Source organism: Panicum virgatum, chromosome 9N, assembly GCF_016808335.1.
Source record: "Panicum virgatum strain AP13 chromosome 9N, P.virgatum_v5, whole genome shotgun sequence".
NCBI classification, from domain to species: Eukaryota; Viridiplantae; Streptophyta; class Magnoliopsida; order Poales; family Poaceae; genus Panicum; species Panicum virgatum.
The window spans coordinates 67300785-67318028 of NC_053153.1; the positions used below are offsets into that span (position 1 = coordinate 67300785).

A 17244-nucleotide genomic window follows, 5' to 3' on the forward strand; every position below is an offset into this window, starting at 1 on the left:
CGCTGCCCATTCCATCCCCATCCCCGATCGCCTCCCCCCCGGCGCACGGCCATGCATGCGCTCGCTCGCAGGTCACAGCTAGCCGGTGCATGCAGCTCCGCCCCGCCCGCCCCCCGCCTTTGCCGCTTTCCGGCCTGACAAAATCCCGCGCCCTTTCTGCAGGCGTACGTCGGCACTGAAAGAGAGGAGGAGCCGAGGAGGAGGACGGAAAAGCCGAAAGCCATCCATCCCCTCCCTCCCTCCGAATCTTGGCATTTCTAGGGATTCTGTCATCCCGGTGTGGCGAGCGGGTGGCGGCGCTTTACGGTCTTTTTGCCCGGCCGGGGAGCGTGTCCGTGACGAGACCGACCCCCACACCCGTGGAAGAAGCTTCCACGCTGCTTCCTCTGCTTTCCTGCGCCCCGGGCTATTTATAGCCGCCGGGGTCACTGCCAGGGGGTTTAAGCTAACGGTGCAGGCCGCCCCAGCCCCCAGCCCCCCAGGTGAATCCGAGTGAGCCTGCCAGGCGATACCGACCGCTCGAGGGTGCGTGTCGTTGGCCTTCGCACGTGCTTGGCCGCGGGGACGGAGCGTCCGCCATGGACCTGAAGAGGGCGCTGGACGTGGAGGAGGAGGTGGTGGACGGCGACGAGGAGGAGCTCGCCGCCGGCTGCCCCGACGCCAAGCGCCGCCGGACGTTCCTCAAGTGAGTTTTATCCGTGTTGCTGCATTGCCGCGCGGAGCGATGCTCGAGTGCTTGGGCTCTGACGCTTGTGTTCGCCTCTGTCCCTGTCCCATTTGCAGCAGCTCGATGCAGGAGGCCATTGGCGCGCAGTACATGCAGAGGCATCTGCCCAAGCTGGAGCCCTTCCTGCGCAGAGTCGTAAGCACTTCTCCTCGCAGCCATCCGAGTGCCATTGCATTTCGTTGCATTCTTTTAAAAAAAAATCTCTGGCACAATTCTGATGGTCATTTTCGTTCTGAAATCAGGTGCAGGAAGAGGTGCATAATGTTCTTATCCGACACATCGATTCCGCACAGAGGTTAGCCTCTAGACACCTGATTATTGAACTGCTGCATTAGTATTTATAAGCTCAGACTGCCTAGTTCTTCTGGAGTACTAGTACACACCATGCTAGTAGCAGCTAGTTTCTCGATATTGACGTGCTACAAACATGATGAACAACAGTACTGACAATGGCTGGAGCAGTATAAGTCTGTCTATTTTCAACCCATGCGTTTGCATTTTGTGCACTTCGAATATTTGTCGAGGGGACATCCTGCTCTAATTTGCTACTTGTGATGCTGTTAGCAGGATTCATCTGAATAATTACTTTTAGTTGTTTCAGAAATTATGCTGTCAGTGCCGTGTTAGGCTTTAACTCCTTTTACTTTTACTGTCAAATCTACTTTACCCCCAACTGCCAATACACCTCTTTTCGTTTTCAGTTGGTGCATGCCATGACTGAACTTGTGTTCTGCATTGTTCAGGCTCCCACTGCAACTAAAAACAAGCAGCAAACGGTACAAGCTGCAGTTCCAGGGAAATCTGCCGCAGACCCTTTTCACGGGCAACAGAGTGGAGGCGGAGAGCAAGCAGCCGCTCCGGATCGTCCTGACCGACGCCGCCACCAACCAGACGGTCACCTCCGGCCCCTTGTCCTCGATGAAGGTCGAGCTCCTCGTCCTCGACGGCGACTTCAACGCCGACGAGCAGCTGGAGCACACCGAGAAGGAGTTCAGCGAGAGCGTGGTGTTCGAGAGGGAAGGCAAGAGGCCGCTCCTGTCCGGCGAGGTGATCATCGTGCTCGAGAAGGGCGTCGCCTCCATCCGCGACATATCCTTCACGGATAACTCGAGCTGGATAAGGAGCCGGAAGTTCAGGCTCGGCGCGAGGATGTCCCGGGCCAGCTCCATCGAAGAACGGGTGCAGGAAGCTGTCAGCAATCCCTTCCTGGTCAAGGATCACCGTGGAGAAGGTACTCATACGTTGCCAGTATTACCCTTTCGACTTGCCATGATTTTGTTCATAAAACATATTCATCCTTTTATTTTTTTAAAAACTAGCTAGTACTTATCAAAATCGTCTTGATGAATTCAGTGTACAAGAAGCACCATCCTCCTGCATTAGCCGACGACGTGTGGCGCCTGGAGAAGATCGGCAAAGACGGCGTTTTCCACAAGAAGCTTGCCGACTTCGGAATCCACACAGTTCAGGACTTCCTCAGGAACCTGGTGATGGATCAGTACGGACTGCGCAGTGTAAGAAACTTGCCTTATCACGTACACTGATGCAGTAGAGCTAATCCTGTTCCAGATTTACATGCTCAACGTTCTCTTCTTCAGTTCTCACCCTGTACCGTGTGTTTCTGTTCTCAGCTGCTCGGCAGCGGGATGTCGAACAAGATGTGGGAGTCGACGGTGGAGCACGCCCGGGAGTGCGTGCTGGACGACAAGCTCTACTCCTACTGCAGCGGGCACGGCATCGTCCTCCTCTTCAACTGCGTCTACGAAGTCGTCGGCGTCATCGTCGGCACCAACTGCTTCACCTTGAACTCCCTCACCCCGACGCAGAAGGTAAGCAGCAGCTGAGCGGACCAAGAGGCAGGAGGCACGACGATCATGTCACGAGCGGCACCTGACTGTACCTGTCTTGCTGGTCCTTCTCCTTCTGCAGGCGCTGGTGGTGAAGCTGCAGCAGGACGCGTACAAGTTCCCGGACCGCATCGCCGAGTTCAAGGTGCAGACGCAGGGCGCCGCGGAGCAGCCACCTGGCGCGGTGCAGGCCCCGCCGGGGCCCGTGCCGCCCGCGGCGAGCGCGCGGGTGCTCGGCCTCCCGCAGGGCGTCGTACACCTTCCTGGCGGCGCGCCGAGCCCGCACGACGGCGGCGGCCTGCTGCTGAACCCGCTTGCCCTCCAGCAGCAGAGCGAGGCCCTGGAAGACGTGCTGCAGTCGGCCGGCGCGGCGCACCACCAGCTCGGCGCCGGCGAGGCGTGGCCGTTCCCCTCGTTCGGGGTGGGGGCCGGGGCCGGCGGGTTCGACGCACGGGACCCGTTCGACGTGCAGTTCAGCGGGTCGCAGCCGTGCGGGCTGCTGCTCTCCAGCACCGGCGCCAGGTTGTGAGGGCACGACGCGAGCCGACGCGAGCGTTGGTTTTCGCTTGGGCATGGCACCGCCGCGCGGCGCGGGCTTCCGTGCGGTGTAGTGGAGGATGGCGTCACGCGGAAGGACCGGGGCAATTGGCGCCGCCCCTGCTGCCGCGGCAGCCGGCAGGGCACGGGTTGGGGTCGGGGTCGGGGTCGGGTCCGTCCGTCAAACCGTCTGCTGACGTCGACCGGCCGGTGTCGCTGTTTGCGCGAGGACGCCTGGGAGGCTGGGAGAAAGGCACAGTTGCTGCATGCAGAGAAGATAAAATAACTGGTAGTGCAATTGGTAGGATCAGATGTGATCTTTTTCCAATCTTTTGTCATTTTGGGATGTAACATGAGTCGTGAGGGGGGGGGGGGGGAATGAAAGCAGCGCTCTGGGGTGTTTTGACTTTTGACTGTTCACCAGAGTTCCTCCCCATGTGTGCAAAAGCATAAAAAAAGGTGCTCTGTTTTCTTTTTGGTAACACTGTAGTCGTAAAACTACAGTGAGATGAATGGCGGACTTTGCGGTAGATCATACATGCCGTACACATGGACATGGGTCCAGGGCATCAACACCACGCAAAATAATTCAGCATTTCAGTTCAGGCCAAGGTAGGTGGCACGAATGATGAGTTCCCAACCTTGCAGCACTACGCGGACATGCTGTACGTCTCTCGCCCTCAGACTACTGTTGTGGGGAAGAAATATATTTGTCAGTTGTACGACCGTTAGCGCAAGGACAGTTGCACACGAAAGAAACAAGGAAAATAAAACAAAAGGAGGCCAGCTTATGAGCATTCATGCCAAATGCCAAGCAACTTCATGGAACAAGTTCTTTCTTCCTGGCATGGTATGTACTCAACTAGCAGCAATATCTCGCAGAGGAATAGAGGATCACAAACAGAAATCAGAAGACAAATACAATCAAATCCACTTCAGCCACACACCAAATACTGTCCGAGATTCATTGAGATTGGATAAAACATTTGAGCGACCAGCTCCATACAAAATGCATTTGCATTCCAAATCAGCAACGAGAAGCCGTGCAATTGTTGTGAAAATCATTGTTAGGCTACTCATTTCTCTTTACATGCTAAGGTTCAATACTAAAGGCTTCAAATTTGTCAGCTATCTTCTCAGAGCAAACGGAAATGTCATCTGCACTGTTGATAGAAACCAGGCTTGTTACTACCCCCAATTTGTTCAGTTGAGGCTGGAGTGCAGTTAGTTTCACCACACAATACTTGGACCAAACAACAAACGGTTTATTCATCTCTTTTTACAAGGAGTAGAAAACCAAAACCGAAGACTAGTTGGCATGGACTCAACCAGTGATTTCCTATCAGTACTTTCACCTGCACGTTGTCGAGCGGCTCGATCTTTTACCTTCCATTGCATCCTTCTTTTTCCTACAGTCCGAACAAAGATAAGGACCACCCCATGGTGTTGATGGGGCTGAGCAGCAGCCACCTACATTGTCCATCATTAAACCTTCGAATGGCTCTTGGTCCACTTGGCAGACAGCACAGCGAAATGGGGGCAGATTTGCTTTTGACGGGAAATTTCTACCCAACCTGCAAAAGGTATAGATTACAAGTTAGCGCACAGCTGAACAGGCTCAAATGAGCAGACAGAGAAGTAACACCAGGGTGTCCTTCCTCTTCAAAGAGAGCACCTATAGGCGATAGATCTCCAACAGCCAAACAGGCAAAGTTAATCATAAGGCAGCCATGTGATCAGTATATATATTAGTTTATCCGCCTAAAGGAAATGCACTTGGTAGTTAAAAGGTTCTTCCAACTAGCACTAACTGCTCCTGGTAACCTCGACCTTCTACTGGTAAGATCAGACAACAAATTTTGTAGGAATGACAACATGCACTCAAGGATTCTAGCGAGGTTAAACAAAAGGGACTCTTGTGGCATATAACCAACTATCTGAGATTACACATTACAAAAAGATAAATGTAGTCTAGCAAAACAAGTATTCTTTTTATATTGCAGAAGTTTTGGAACTGTAAGAAGAAAAAAGGCATGCATGGTTCATCCAAATATAAGTCTACCGTAAAATCTTCGGTAACCACATCCAGGAAGTAGCAAGAAATCAGTTGGCAGAATATTACTTAAATCTTCTCTCTTCGGTCTACATTTTTAATCCTCAACAAGAAAGGTATCTATTCAAGTGATGCAACATGTCACCAAAAAATGTTCAAAAGTTTGATTCTTATCCAGTGCCAAAAAAACTAGAAAGAGTCATATAAAGTGAACAATGACATCATGAAAGAATAGGGTTGCAGCGAAAGAAAAGACTATGGAATTCCAGGGGCACCAGAACCAATGGAACATCCAAACATACCTAACCAGGAGAGAATGTACACTAGGTTTCTAGTTTCTGCTACACAGACTCTTAAATCCTGATGAAAACCATCATCCGCCAATGAATTTTTTATTTCGATAACACCAAGAGACACCAAAACATGCAACAGAATTTGTCAAGCATTTCTGTACTGTTTCTCTTACTCTACTTAACCAGAGACACTCAGCAAGCAGAGGATCGGGAACAAACCAACCACAACAGAGAATCCACATATGCTAAAAGGCTGTATGACCAAGAATGTGCATAGAAATGCAAAAAGGGTGTAGAAATACATGAACTGCAAGAGAAAACAAGAACATGCCTTTCTTCCAACATTGCAGATCCCTCCTCAAATATTTCTTCCACAGCGCCCAGTGAAACAGATTTGCTGAGCTTTCCAACAGAACTATGAGACCTCCTACCAAAAATAAGAGACTTCAACTTGTTCTGATTTTTCTTTGGCGACAATGCTGGTGGTGTTGAACAATGATCAGATGGGATGATGTCAACAACCACACATGTGGTGTCATCTTTCAACCCGCTTGTCTTCAGAGCTTGCTGAACAAGCAAGATGGATACTGATTAGATGATTGAGACAATTTAAGCATAACATAGAAAGTACAGGAGATGCAATAGCCCAGCCACATGCATACTCACCTTAACAACAAGCTTTGCAGCCAGTTCTGCAGGCAATCCCCGACAAGCTTGTGCGGCAGTCTCTGAGGACAGAGCGTCCCATATTCCATCTGAAGCAATTATTAGTCTTCCACCAGTATTTGGGAGCTACAATTACCGAAAGTAAACCACGTGTTAACAAACACATGTTAGGAAGAGTTAAATTCCTTCCGTTTGACCCAAAGTGATGATTTCACCTTCACTTTTTTGACATGTGGAATCGGCACGATGAACTCGCCGACATCAGTATCCCCAATTGACCTTGAAAGGCACAACCCACCAGGCCAGCATCGGAGAGGACCAACCTGAAAAAAGGGAACAACAATTAATAACAAAATTCACATCCAAAGTAATTCCAAAGCATGCGGATGCAATGCTGTATCCTAGAATTATTCATCGCAATCACTGATGACCAGTGACCATTACCTCTTGCCCACCACAGAGATTAAGCCGGCTGACCTCCCCTCCACTTGCTGTGACCCGCTCCCTCTCCTCTGCATTCTCCTCTAGCCGGTGATCCACAGTCAGCAACGAGACCTCGCCACCCTGTGTATCCAGAATGCACCTGGAGTCTCCCACTGAAGCCACGGTGACCGTGAACCCATCAACCACAACCAGGGTCGCCGTTGTCCCTGACGTCTCCCCTGCACCAATTCCCGAAGTTAAGCATATTTCAAACGAGGTTTGCCCAGACTCCCAATGGCATTGCAAGGATCACTCAGCGTCATTTCACCCTTGCGCTGGAAGTCAATGTCTGTCTTGACGAATCCTGCGACGAGCGCACGCGGCAGCGCCTGTAGCCAGTCCTCGCGGCTGATGCCCTGCGGCACGGCGCTCATCACGTGCTCCAGCAACTTCTCCTTGCTGAACACCGCCGCCGACACGCCATTGTGGCCGTCGAATACCTGCGAACCGTAGCTCCAAGGAACCAAAAAACAGGCAATCACATCACCGTACGCAAACGAGAGCGAGAAGGCAAGACAGCGAAGGGGAGAGCGGGCCGTACAGCGAAGACGGAGAAAGCGGAGGAAGGGTCGCCGGGGACGCGGAGGCAGTCGGGCTTGACGAGGAAGTAGTCCTCGCCGCGCTTGGCGAAGCCAGAGTGACCGTACCGCACAATCGGGCGCTCGGAGCCGTCGCCGCGGAGCTCGCGGCCGATCAGCGTGGCCAGGGGCAGCGCCGGGGAAAGCTTCCCCTCCGTGGCGGCGCCCGCCATAGAAGCCTCTCGCCGCGGTCCTACAGAAGCAGCACCCTCCCAACAAACCGCCGGAAGGGCACCATGCCTTGCGCGGAAAATGTCGAGTCCGAAGAGACGGCGGGTGAAGACGAAGAGATGGATCCGGGATCACGCGACGCGCCCTCGGATTCGGGGGCAATGGCGACGCAATGCCGCCGGCGACGAGCTGGGATTTGGGGGAATTTTGGCGAGGGGGGTGAACAGGGAAGGAAGGGACTGGAAATGGGACGGCTTCACGCGACGCGGACGACGGTGTTGTGATTTTTGTGTAAACCAAGGGGTTTCGAGTGAAACCTCCCGGCCGATGTGGTCACTGGTCAGCCCCAGCAGGCAGGGCTGCGTGTGCAACCGTGCTGGAAATAGGTGGTGGTCAATGGTGGCTTAAAGCTTTGGGATTAAGAAAACCGTGTCGACACTGGATTTTGTTGCTGTCGTCTCGTGGTCATCGTGTCTGTATCTATACTTTGAACACCAAACTGCCAGCTAAAATGGATAACTTGGACCATACATGTCGTGGTGTCAGGTGTCTATGGACCCATGTGGGCGTCCCGTGAGTCAGCATGTCCACATGCCATCCACTCAGACTCAGGAAAAAACGATATAAAATGTACAAAATATAAAAAAGGCCTATTTGGAAATTAAAAATGTACTTAAGCTTTAAGCCTATGCATGTAAAATAAACAAAAATATTTTTTTTGACTCGATCAACTGGGACACCTGTCATAGAATAACACATTACGAATTAATCCCTCCATCAATGAAAAAGAGTGTCGTTTTGGACATTAAATTGATCATAAATTACTAATGAAAAAATAGCAAAACGAAAAGGTGTTGTTAGAGGCTGATATAGCTAAAACATAGCCAAAACTCCAATCGAAATATTGAAAGGTATTCATAGTTAACCGCTACAATTGGATATGAACCTTTTTTCGGAATGGAATAAATTCCAGGCATCGGGATAAATTTTGGGTAATATAGAACTTTGGAGTCCGGGTCAAAGGACACTAGCTGCCCTAACTTTCTTAGTCTCTCCTGATTCTAGGGCGCACATGCATCCACAATTTGCCCACTATGCATTTGTCAATAATACTACACGTAGCATGTCTGTCGCAATGATTACTTGGTTAAGCTAAAAAAAAGAAAAGAATCGCTGGCAAGATCCTTTCCTTCATGGTGGAGGGCTTCAGTGAGCTTAACCGGCCCAAGTGATTGTACTGCCATTTTCCATGGGCCAAAGTTCATGGTGGCTTGGCCCATCTGTAATCGCAACTCGCAAATCCTCTTTTGGTGTTTCCTCAGTACGATTTCAGAGTGAGGTCTCTCCGTTACAAATGTTTTGCCTTCTGTTCTTCAAGTAGAGCATCACCAATTTGAGATGTTTTCATCTTATGCATACCATGCTTGTTCTTCTTTCCAGTACTGTAAATAGGTTGTGGTTCTATAATTCCTCTGTCTATGGCCTCAAAAAAAATGTAATTCCTCCGTTTCAAATTATATGTCGTTTTGACACTTCTATGTGCATAGTTTTTGTTATGCACCTAGATATACACTATATCTAAATACATAGCAAAAATTATGCATTTAGAAATGCCAAAATGATCTATAGTTTGAAATGGAGGATGTATTTGCCAATTCGCTATGCTTCAACCAAACCAAATGGAAAACGAGCACGAAGTTGCAGTTACCAAGTTACAAATTCATCACTGCACATTATATGAAAGCTCATCAATACACGAATTTCTGACCAGTTCCACTCAGAAATGGCTGAGACAACCAAGTTTACAGTGTTGCTCGAAAACAACCGGACTCCACAGTTGTAGAGCATCCATCCAGGCTCCAGCAAATGAACAGAAAATTTGCATGTCCAGGTTCATTACATCTTTTAGCAGGCACCTCAACTCTGCAGCAAAGCCATATTTCAGGTCGCCTGCATCGCCGGGCAAAATTTGATTGCAAGTAAGATTGTTGGCTGTATGTCACATTAGCTGAAAACAGACCAATGCCACCCAAACATTGCTATTGTAAACTTTATTTGTTCATTCGTGGTAGGGTAGGGTGGACCCATGGAAATCATATGTTGATTGCAAAGAACCACAACAAAAGCAAAAGCCACTCCTTAGGATGCTCAATAGCAAGAATTGAGGCACATTGCAAAGAGCCTTTATCAAAAGATAAAAAGCATTCGAGTATAGAAATTAGGCACCAGCTTTTGATCAATCAATTTCCTTTCTTTTCATTATATATTATATTATGAACAACATACAAAGAATTAGCAAGAACTCAACATAGCCTGATAGGCCAATAAGAAAAAAAAGGTTAATGGCCTCACTCACCGGTTGTGATCACAACTCACCACACTGACACAATCAATTGGGTTTATTGTCACTCATTGCTGTACTCGAGAACCACCTCGCAATCTCTCATGACAAACGCTGAGAAAAAAAAAGGCAAAAACTGCACACGATCATGGTAAGAGTCCCTACTTTGTACCAGCTTGTCTTCCATTTGATGAAAGCCTTCTGCTGTCGCTTCTGCTTAAAGGTTGCCTAACAGATCTGTTTGAACCATTTGTGGCTTTTCTCGACGCTGATGGTACTTGAGAATGAACTGGAGTCCTAATGTTCATGGAAATGCATGGAACAAAAGAATTAGTCTTCAAGCCAAATAAGCAATTAATATAATTGAAATGGTCTCGCTTAGTCTGTTTCTTGATTTTTTTTCTCTCTTTTCTGGAATATCACAAAATTAAGGGATTGTATAAGAGCAGAAGACTTTTTAGGCAAATAAAAGGTACATGCCAGTAAATGTTTTCACACTAATAGATTTTCAGACGACCATTACACTTGTGATTAATTAACCTTAGCAAACAACAATCTTGAAAGTTGAAATTACAGTGATCCGCATGTATGAATGGAATATTTCACTGCTTTCGATCCAAATTAAGCAACAGTCTAACTGTATGTTCCAATATCTCAACTTAGGATACTGTGCTATCACAGCGAAAGATTGAAGTCGTAACTAACAATGCACTGTAAACTTTCCAGAAATAGCTCAATGGTGATTTATTTTGTAGAGTAATAGTGTTTTCGTTTAATAAATTGTGTTTTTATTTTCCATGGTGACAATCAAGGTAATACACAATTTTATTTGCCGCAATATAGATGTTTTATTTATCAAAGATAGTTACCTGGAATCTGAGCCATCTCTTAGCCTTGCTTGTGGTTTCTTAACCTTTGATCCGCTCTCACTAATAGAGTTATTCATGCTTTGGACATTGAGCTGCCATAGCGCATCTGATTCTGAGGAATCACTTGTTGCCATGTCAATGTCATCAGAATCATCTGTATTTGTAGAGTAAAATCGAGGCCTTTGCTGTTCATACTCATGGTCCTCCTTTTGTCTTATGTTATTTCTCTGGTACTGCTTCTCCCTCATACCTGAATGATATCTCTGGTAAAAGAAGTCAGGTAAAGCTGCACTGTCCCCCTCCCAATCACCAATTGAGTTATTGTTGTTCACAACAACCTTATCTATCCAGTCCCCACCAACTGCTTCCCTTTCATCTCCCATCTGAAAATTCGTCCTCAAATTGCTGTCTGGCCATGAAGGAGAATCATTTGATGTTAATAAATCCTGGAGGTCAAAGCTTGGTTTCTTATGCCTCAATGTAGGATTGGCTCTAACCTAAAACATAAGAAAATAAATAATACACGATTCAGGATAAGACTAAAAGAATTGAAGAATCGTATGACAGTTGAAATAACAAGAGTTTATGGTCATAATTCCTTATGCCACGGATCTTCAATCACCTAAAAATTTGGGTTGTAAAAGGTACATGGAAGACATAAGTGAGAAGTCAAGAACATTGTTACCTCTATGTTTCCGACATCCTCCATTGGTTGTCTGAAGTTCGTTTGGCTAGACAGTAAATCACAACTACCCTGTCGCTTATTTGAAAAACCAGGCGAAGGCATCTTCATGTTAAATGCCTCAGAGTCACGACTCATTATTTGCTCTGATCCTGAGTCTTTCACAGCTAAAGCTGATTTAAGTCGAGCGATCTGAGCATGAATAGTGAACATAAAAATATTGAATAGAGCAAAGTCAGTATGAAAGATGAATAGATGATAGAGCAACATAGCAACTAGCAACAGAAACAAACCTGCTCTTTCAGCTCTCTAACTTCTCCAGATTCTTTATTTAATCGAGCAGCACCGAGTTCAACAGTTGAGACACGCTCGGCAAACTTCAAGGTGCTGATGGTTTCTCCTACAGCATCACTCTCTGGGCTTATATGAACAAACATCAAGGTTTTGGCCTGACCTCCTGTTGATACAATCAATATAGTTCGATTGAAAAATAATATTCAGTATACTCCACCGCCAGCACCAGTGTACGAAGAAATTGAAAGAGTTATCTTACCAAGTGAATCTTGAAGAAGTTGCGTTAATTTACTGTTCCTGTATGGTACATGTGCATTCTTTTGGGCAAGGGAAGCAATTACATCCCCTAAGGCCGACAATGATTTGTTTATATGCTGTGCTTCTTTTAACCTTTCTCCAGTGACCTCTGATTTGTCAACCCGTTCACTGCCCGCAAGATCAACTAAATGCATGCAACCACGAAGAGTGGTCCCTGATGTAAGATCCCTTCCCTGAACATGAACAGTTAAACAACTGCACGATTACAAGAATATTGTGTTAATTTCCATTGTAATGTTAAAATAACTTATGTGATTTCATTACACATAGAGGTTGCAAACTTACCTGTGGGAACGACTACTCCTGTCATTTAGAGCAGTGGCACCGACGGCACGATTCTTCTGCCCAACATTCATCAACTCCATGACATCCATTGTTGACGCCACACGGACAAGGCTTGCATCCGGCACATTAAGCCCATTCTGAGAGTTATTCCGAATCTCTAATGTATATATTTGTTAAGGAAATAAATTTCCTTCAGCAGCACAACATAACATAAAGAAACTGAAACTATTTGACAGAAATATGATTTGCACCAAGGATATCTTTTGTTCAGACCATCAGTGACAAGGAGATCCCTGACTTGTTCGTTGTAAATCTCGATCATTTGCACAGCAATATCATATATGAAGGTACCCCTCCTTTGCTCAGCAAGCTTAAATAGATCACCTAGTGCCCGATAGTTGACACCTTGGGTTTGCTCAGTCATGTTCTTGGGCCCACTCTACATAAAACCATTACAAATAAATATTAAGATAAACAGAGCCTCAGTACTAGTATTGTTTAGGACCTCTCTTGATTGCAACAGTTCACTCTTACTTGGCAAATATTGGTGTGTATTACTCACCATTGTGTATGTCTTCCCTGATCCTGTTTGTCCATATGCGAAGATACAAACATTGTATCCATCAAGAACTGAACGAATAAGGGGTTGGGTATCTAAGAACACCTCATCTGCACAAAAAACGATTATGTGGATCTTCTATTTCAGATAGAGAAAAGCTTAATAGAGAAAGGTAGAATACCTTGTGTTGCTGATGGGCCAAAAACCTTATTGAAGCTAAAAGTTTTCCGGCCTTCCTTTCCAGACTTTGAAGGGGTGACAATGGTTATGTTGCCCTCATCGATGGAACCCACAGTGGAAGGACTTCCTTGTCCAGGTAAAAAGGGCCGTACCCTACAGTATACTCTGATACTTCCTGTATGCACGAAACATAAAAAAAAAATAGGACTGCATATTTTTTATTTTTCTTTCAAAGCACCAAACCTTTGCCTATCCAGGTCAGAATATCCATGCTTAAATATTTAATGTAACAAGCGCACCTTTAAGATCCTGCACCTGGTTGTATAGCTTTCGATTTTCTTCAAGAACTTTGTGATAACCTGAAGCAGCATGAGCCAGGCTATACAGGTGCCTTCCTGAAATAAATTGCAAATGTGTAGTTTTGTTAGTATTTTTATGTTAAAGTAGTTAATGAATCACAATCACCAAAACTTCGAAAGCATACTCATATTACCAAGGAGGTTGATGTCCTCAGAGTATTTCATTTGCATATACTCCATACCCGCCTTAGTAGTTATCAGATCAGCCTTGAGTTCCTGGAGGCAACAAGAACCATCGACATTTAGGTAAACCATTATTAAGATGTTGAGGAAGACAAAAAAAACTGAGAAGGTACCTCAACATTCTTTGACTGTTGTTGGAGAATTGAATGTTGCTTCAGTGTCACTTCTCTTGATGTTTCTTTTTTTGTTTGTTTATTGTTACAGTAAATATCTGTTGTATCCATCTATACAAAAGAAAATTTTAGAAGTTATCCTAACACTACTTGAGATAGCAGGAGGAGTTACTTGATGAGTAAAACAAGAAACGCAATTTGAGCACATTAAATAAGAGTGATTTACAACTTGCCTTTCTCCCACTAGTATTCGGAGTAGTCTCAACCAGAACCTTTGATTTCGAAAAGGATTTTGTGCTGTCAGTACCATTTTTTAGAGCCGCTTTAACCTGCCCCAGTGTATTGAAACTTCAATTATTATATTACCAACTGCTTGCTAGCATGTTGCCATATGTCGAATGCAGAAAGATTAAAAAACAACATATAATGAATGGGCAAATAATACCAAGCATACCAATTCATTTTGGTTGTTTAGACGATTTTCGAATTCTTCAACAAGTTTACACAACATGGACTCCAAGAGCTGCATACAAACAACAGCATAAGAACTTCATGGAACTGGCAAACTCATAAGAGAAAAATATTGAACCAAATTAGCTATCTCCATTGACTGGTACGCAGCTTACAAAAGATGGGGAAATTGGCATACCTGTGGAACTTCATCCGGCCTCTTGTCGGACAAAACTGCACTAACCAACATTTTCAGCGGGCGCGACGTCGACTGCTTGGAAATACATACAAAGTGATCAACGATTCAGCCAGATTGCAACTAAATAGAGAAGCCAATGCAGCTGCAAGGTTAAAGCGTGGAGCTAACCATGTCACTGGAATCAAGATGAGAGTCGGCATTGAATCCAGCCTCCTCATAGAGCACTTCACCTTCATTCATCGACTGACTCCTACGGAACGGCTCAGAGTTCTTCCTCCCGAAGGACTTGCCGGAGGCCGTCACCTTCAGATTCCCCCCATACTTCCACGGACCGGTGCCACCGCATTGCTTCCAATCACCGTACGACTTGAGTGCGAGCACGCAGTTCACCACCCTGGCGCTCTTCCCTCCCTGCGCTCAGAAAGGAAAAAGGCACATCAAGGTCACAGCCTCCTCGAGAGAGTGTGCGCAGAAAGCAACGGTGTGGTGACAAGTTGCTGCAGCTGCAAGCAAAGCCAGGTGGTGGTGCCCCACCACCCTTGCTCCGAAACAAACCTGCTCCAAATCGGAGGCCTCGAAGCACGGCAGGCCGATCTCCTGCGCCGCCACCAGGAAGTTGCGCACGTTCTCGAAGTACTGGAACGCCGACAGCGCCGCGCCGTCGGCCTGCAGCACGGAGTCCGCCGCCGTGTTCACGACCACCTGCAGGCGCGCGCATGGCACAACGGGCACCGTCAAGACACGATGGCAGCGGCCGCGGGAACGAACGGGGCAAATTAACGAACACAAGGAGCGCTTGCCTTGGAGACGGCGCCCGGGTGGACCCGGTTGAGCGCGCCGCAGAGGATCTGGCCGTTGCGGAGGCCGAGGCGGAACTCCTCCTCGGACGGCTCCTCCGGCAGGTCGCGCGCGGCGACCGCCCCCACCGTGCGGCGCAGCCACCCCGCCGCCTCGTTCCGCCGCGCCGCTGCAGCCACCAATTAACCGAAGCAAACGAAATTCAGAACAACCCCGCTGGAGCGAACCCGCCAAAGCGGCGGCGGCGAGAAAAACGGAAACAAACACAAGCGAGACGGGGGGGCGCGAACTGCACCGGCTTCCTCGGCCCTGCGTGACGCGAGATCGCGGTCGCTGAGGCGGCACCCGTGCTGCCGCAGCACGTCCTCCACCACGGCGGCCGCGGAGAGCGAGAGGATCGCCGGCGCCTCCGCCATTCCCTCCAGCCCCAGAGGGCGCGCGCGTGCCCGCTGCGCTGTCGCGGCTCGGCTCTGCTGGTTCCGTTTGAAATGCGCGGCGGAGTTTAGGCTGTTGCGCAGTCCATTAATGGGAGCTGCTGGGTTCTGGTGCCTCGGCGTGGTGGTTTTGTGGCCTTGTGGGAAGGGGGTGGTTATAATGGAGGGGTAGCGGAGGTGGGTACTTTGTGGCCTGCTTGCTCCTCCTCTCCCTTGCTTGCTTTTCTTTCGGCTGTTTCGGGTTTTAAAATTGTCGTTAGTGAAGTGGAAATATTGCCCCCCTTTCTTCTCCATCCCTTTCTTTGTTTTCGCCGGTCGGCTCTTTTGTTTGAGTAAAGCGCACTGTGATCATGACTCCGGAGCTCCGACCTCAGGTTTTCTGGAGCTGGTTAATTACTGCTAATCACGCCAGTATGCACAACTGCTGATGATCGGCCTTGTAGATTAATAACTGCTGATCATCCACATAGTTTAGTTCTATTTATTTTCTGTTTTTATAACGTCCGTTGCTTCTTATAGTTCATCCATCGTGTATTCTTTGTGTTTGTTTTAAGGAACACGAGATATTTTGCATTTTGGAAAGTACACGAGATTTTGGCATTTATCACTGTGATCAATCCTTGAGAGAGAAAAAAAAGTTAGAGGTCTGGTAAGGAAACTGAGGCATCAATGGAGGTGCTTGCTGCAATGGCGGACAAGGGACCTATGAGGTGGTGTAGAATGGTGGTGATCAACAAGTTGCTCGCATTACCATGGTATATTGACTTAGTCAAATCCTTACTACCTCCGTCCTTAAGTATCTGTCATTTTCGTTTCTTAAGAAACAACTTTGAATAATATATATTAAAAATATATATCTATTATATTAATAAGGGAGTGTTAGAAGAAGCTAAAAGAAGCCACCACGTTCGCCGACAGGATCTAGAAATTCCCACGCTAATCTAAAAAAGAGAAGAATTTGTACAATCGGATTTTATGAAGATCTAACGGTGTTAAAAAACTCAAGAGTCCATATCAAATACGATTAATAAGTAGCTTTTGGAATTAAAAAATAAAGAAAATTAGTATATGACCGAAGAGTCCGCACCAAATATAACACATATGCAATATGGCTATGCAGACGCGGCTTGGCTTGTCACCGATATGTAGAAGCCGCAGAAGCGAGCATGCCGTCCCCTTATCTCCTGGCTCCTGCTTTGACGCGCATGCATCTCCCGTCGCTCGACAACCAACACATCAGGCCGCCAGCCGTTACGCCGCAGCCGTGGCACATATCACCACCCATGCAGCAGCAGCACCCGCCTCATGCTAGATTCATCCTCCTTCCGATTAACATCTTACAAAACTAGGATCGTTGGATCGGGTCGGATCTGCGGGAGTACTAGCTGTTACCTCAAGCTCGATCAGTGCAGGTTAGGATTGCTTGTGGTATGTGATTTTCTGTGCAATGTAGTAGTGAACAACTTGCAACACCAAACAATTACTTTATTATTTTTCTGCCGATTGTATGTATTAAAAAAAGAAATATGAACTCTATAAGAAAAATTAGGACGTGATCAAAGAGTCCATACTGAATACGATAAGTAGATAACTAAATTTAGATTTAGAAAACTAAAAAAATTAGAACTTAACCCGTTCAAAATTAAAAAAATAAGAAGCTACCATGTTCACTGAGTGGATCCAGAAATTACCAGAAAGAAGAGAAGAGTTACACTATTGGATTTTATGAAAATCCAACAGGTCTATACTTACTCAAATAGCCTATATCAAATACAACTAATAAATACACATACAAAATTGAAATTTAAATAATATTCTTTCTTTT

General features: G+C 46.8%; 3 protein-coding genes across 5 annotated transcripts; 1 reads left to right on the top strand and 2 right to left on the bottom strand.

Annotated features, from left to right (window-relative positions):
- Nucleotides 1-436: 436 nt before the first annotated feature.
- On the top strand, nucleotides 437-3638 carry LOC120690701 (calmodulin-binding protein 60 D-like). 2 transcript variants are annotated; one of them, XM_039973463.1, is made up of 7 exons: nucleotides 437-685; nucleotides 784-862; nucleotides 970-1022; nucleotides 1471-1958; nucleotides 2081-2241; nucleotides 2359-2556; nucleotides 2657-3638. In XM_039973463.1, the coding sequence occupies exons 1-7, from the start codon at nucleotides 579-581 to the stop codon at nucleotides 3101-3103; spliced, it is 1533 nt and encodes a 510-aa protein (XP_039829397.1). In that variant the 5' UTR covers nucleotides 437-578; the 3' UTR covers nucleotides 3104-3638. The 2 variants fall into 2 exon arrangements, with proteins under 2 accessions (XP_039829397.1, XP_039829398.1); XM_039973464.1 differs by having other exon boundaries at nucleotides 787-862.
- Nucleotides 3639-4045: 407 nt separating this feature from the next.
- LOC120690702 (probable protein phosphatase 2C 33) lies at nucleotides 4046-7702 on the bottom strand. The gene is made up of 7 exons (XM_039973465.1): nucleotides 7148-7702; nucleotides 6875-7046; nucleotides 6568-6785; nucleotides 6339-6446; nucleotides 6124-6249; nucleotides 5789-6024; nucleotides 4046-4685 (listed from the first exon to the last, which is right to left on the bottom strand). Exons 1-7 carry the CDS (start codon nucleotides 7355-7357, stop codon nucleotides 4463-4465), a joined length of 1293 nt encoding a protein of 430 aa, XP_039829399.1. The 5' UTR covers nucleotides 7358-7702; the 3' UTR covers nucleotides 4046-4462.
- Nucleotides 7703-9003: 1301 nt separating this feature from the next.
- LOC120690925 (kinesin-like protein KIN-14F) lies at nucleotides 9004-15548 on the bottom strand. Of its 2 annotated transcripts, none has more exons than XM_039973843.1 (20): nucleotides 15281-15548; nucleotides 14988-15154; nucleotides 14743-14889; nucleotides 14356-14598; nucleotides 14188-14259; nucleotides 13993-14061; nucleotides 13772-13867; nucleotides 13539-13649; nucleotides 13377-13458; nucleotides 13183-13278; nucleotides 12885-13058; nucleotides 12707-12813; nucleotides 12405-12583; nucleotides 12145-12306; nucleotides 11801-12054; nucleotides 11541-11704; nucleotides 11251-11439; nucleotides 10566-11062; nucleotides 9862-9993; nucleotides 9004-9278 (listed from the first exon to the last, which is right to left on the bottom strand). In XM_039973843.1, exons 1-20 carry the CDS (start codon nucleotides 15399-15401, stop codon nucleotides 9158-9160), a joined length of 3183 nt encoding a protein of 1060 aa, XP_039829777.1. In that variant the 5' UTR covers nucleotides 15402-15548; the 3' UTR covers nucleotides 9004-9157. The 2 variants fall into 2 exon arrangements, with proteins under 2 accessions (XP_039829777.1, XP_039829776.1); XM_039973842.1 differs by having other exon boundaries at nucleotides 9054-9305.
- Between the last annotated feature and the right edge of the window lie 1696 nt (nucleotides 15549-17244).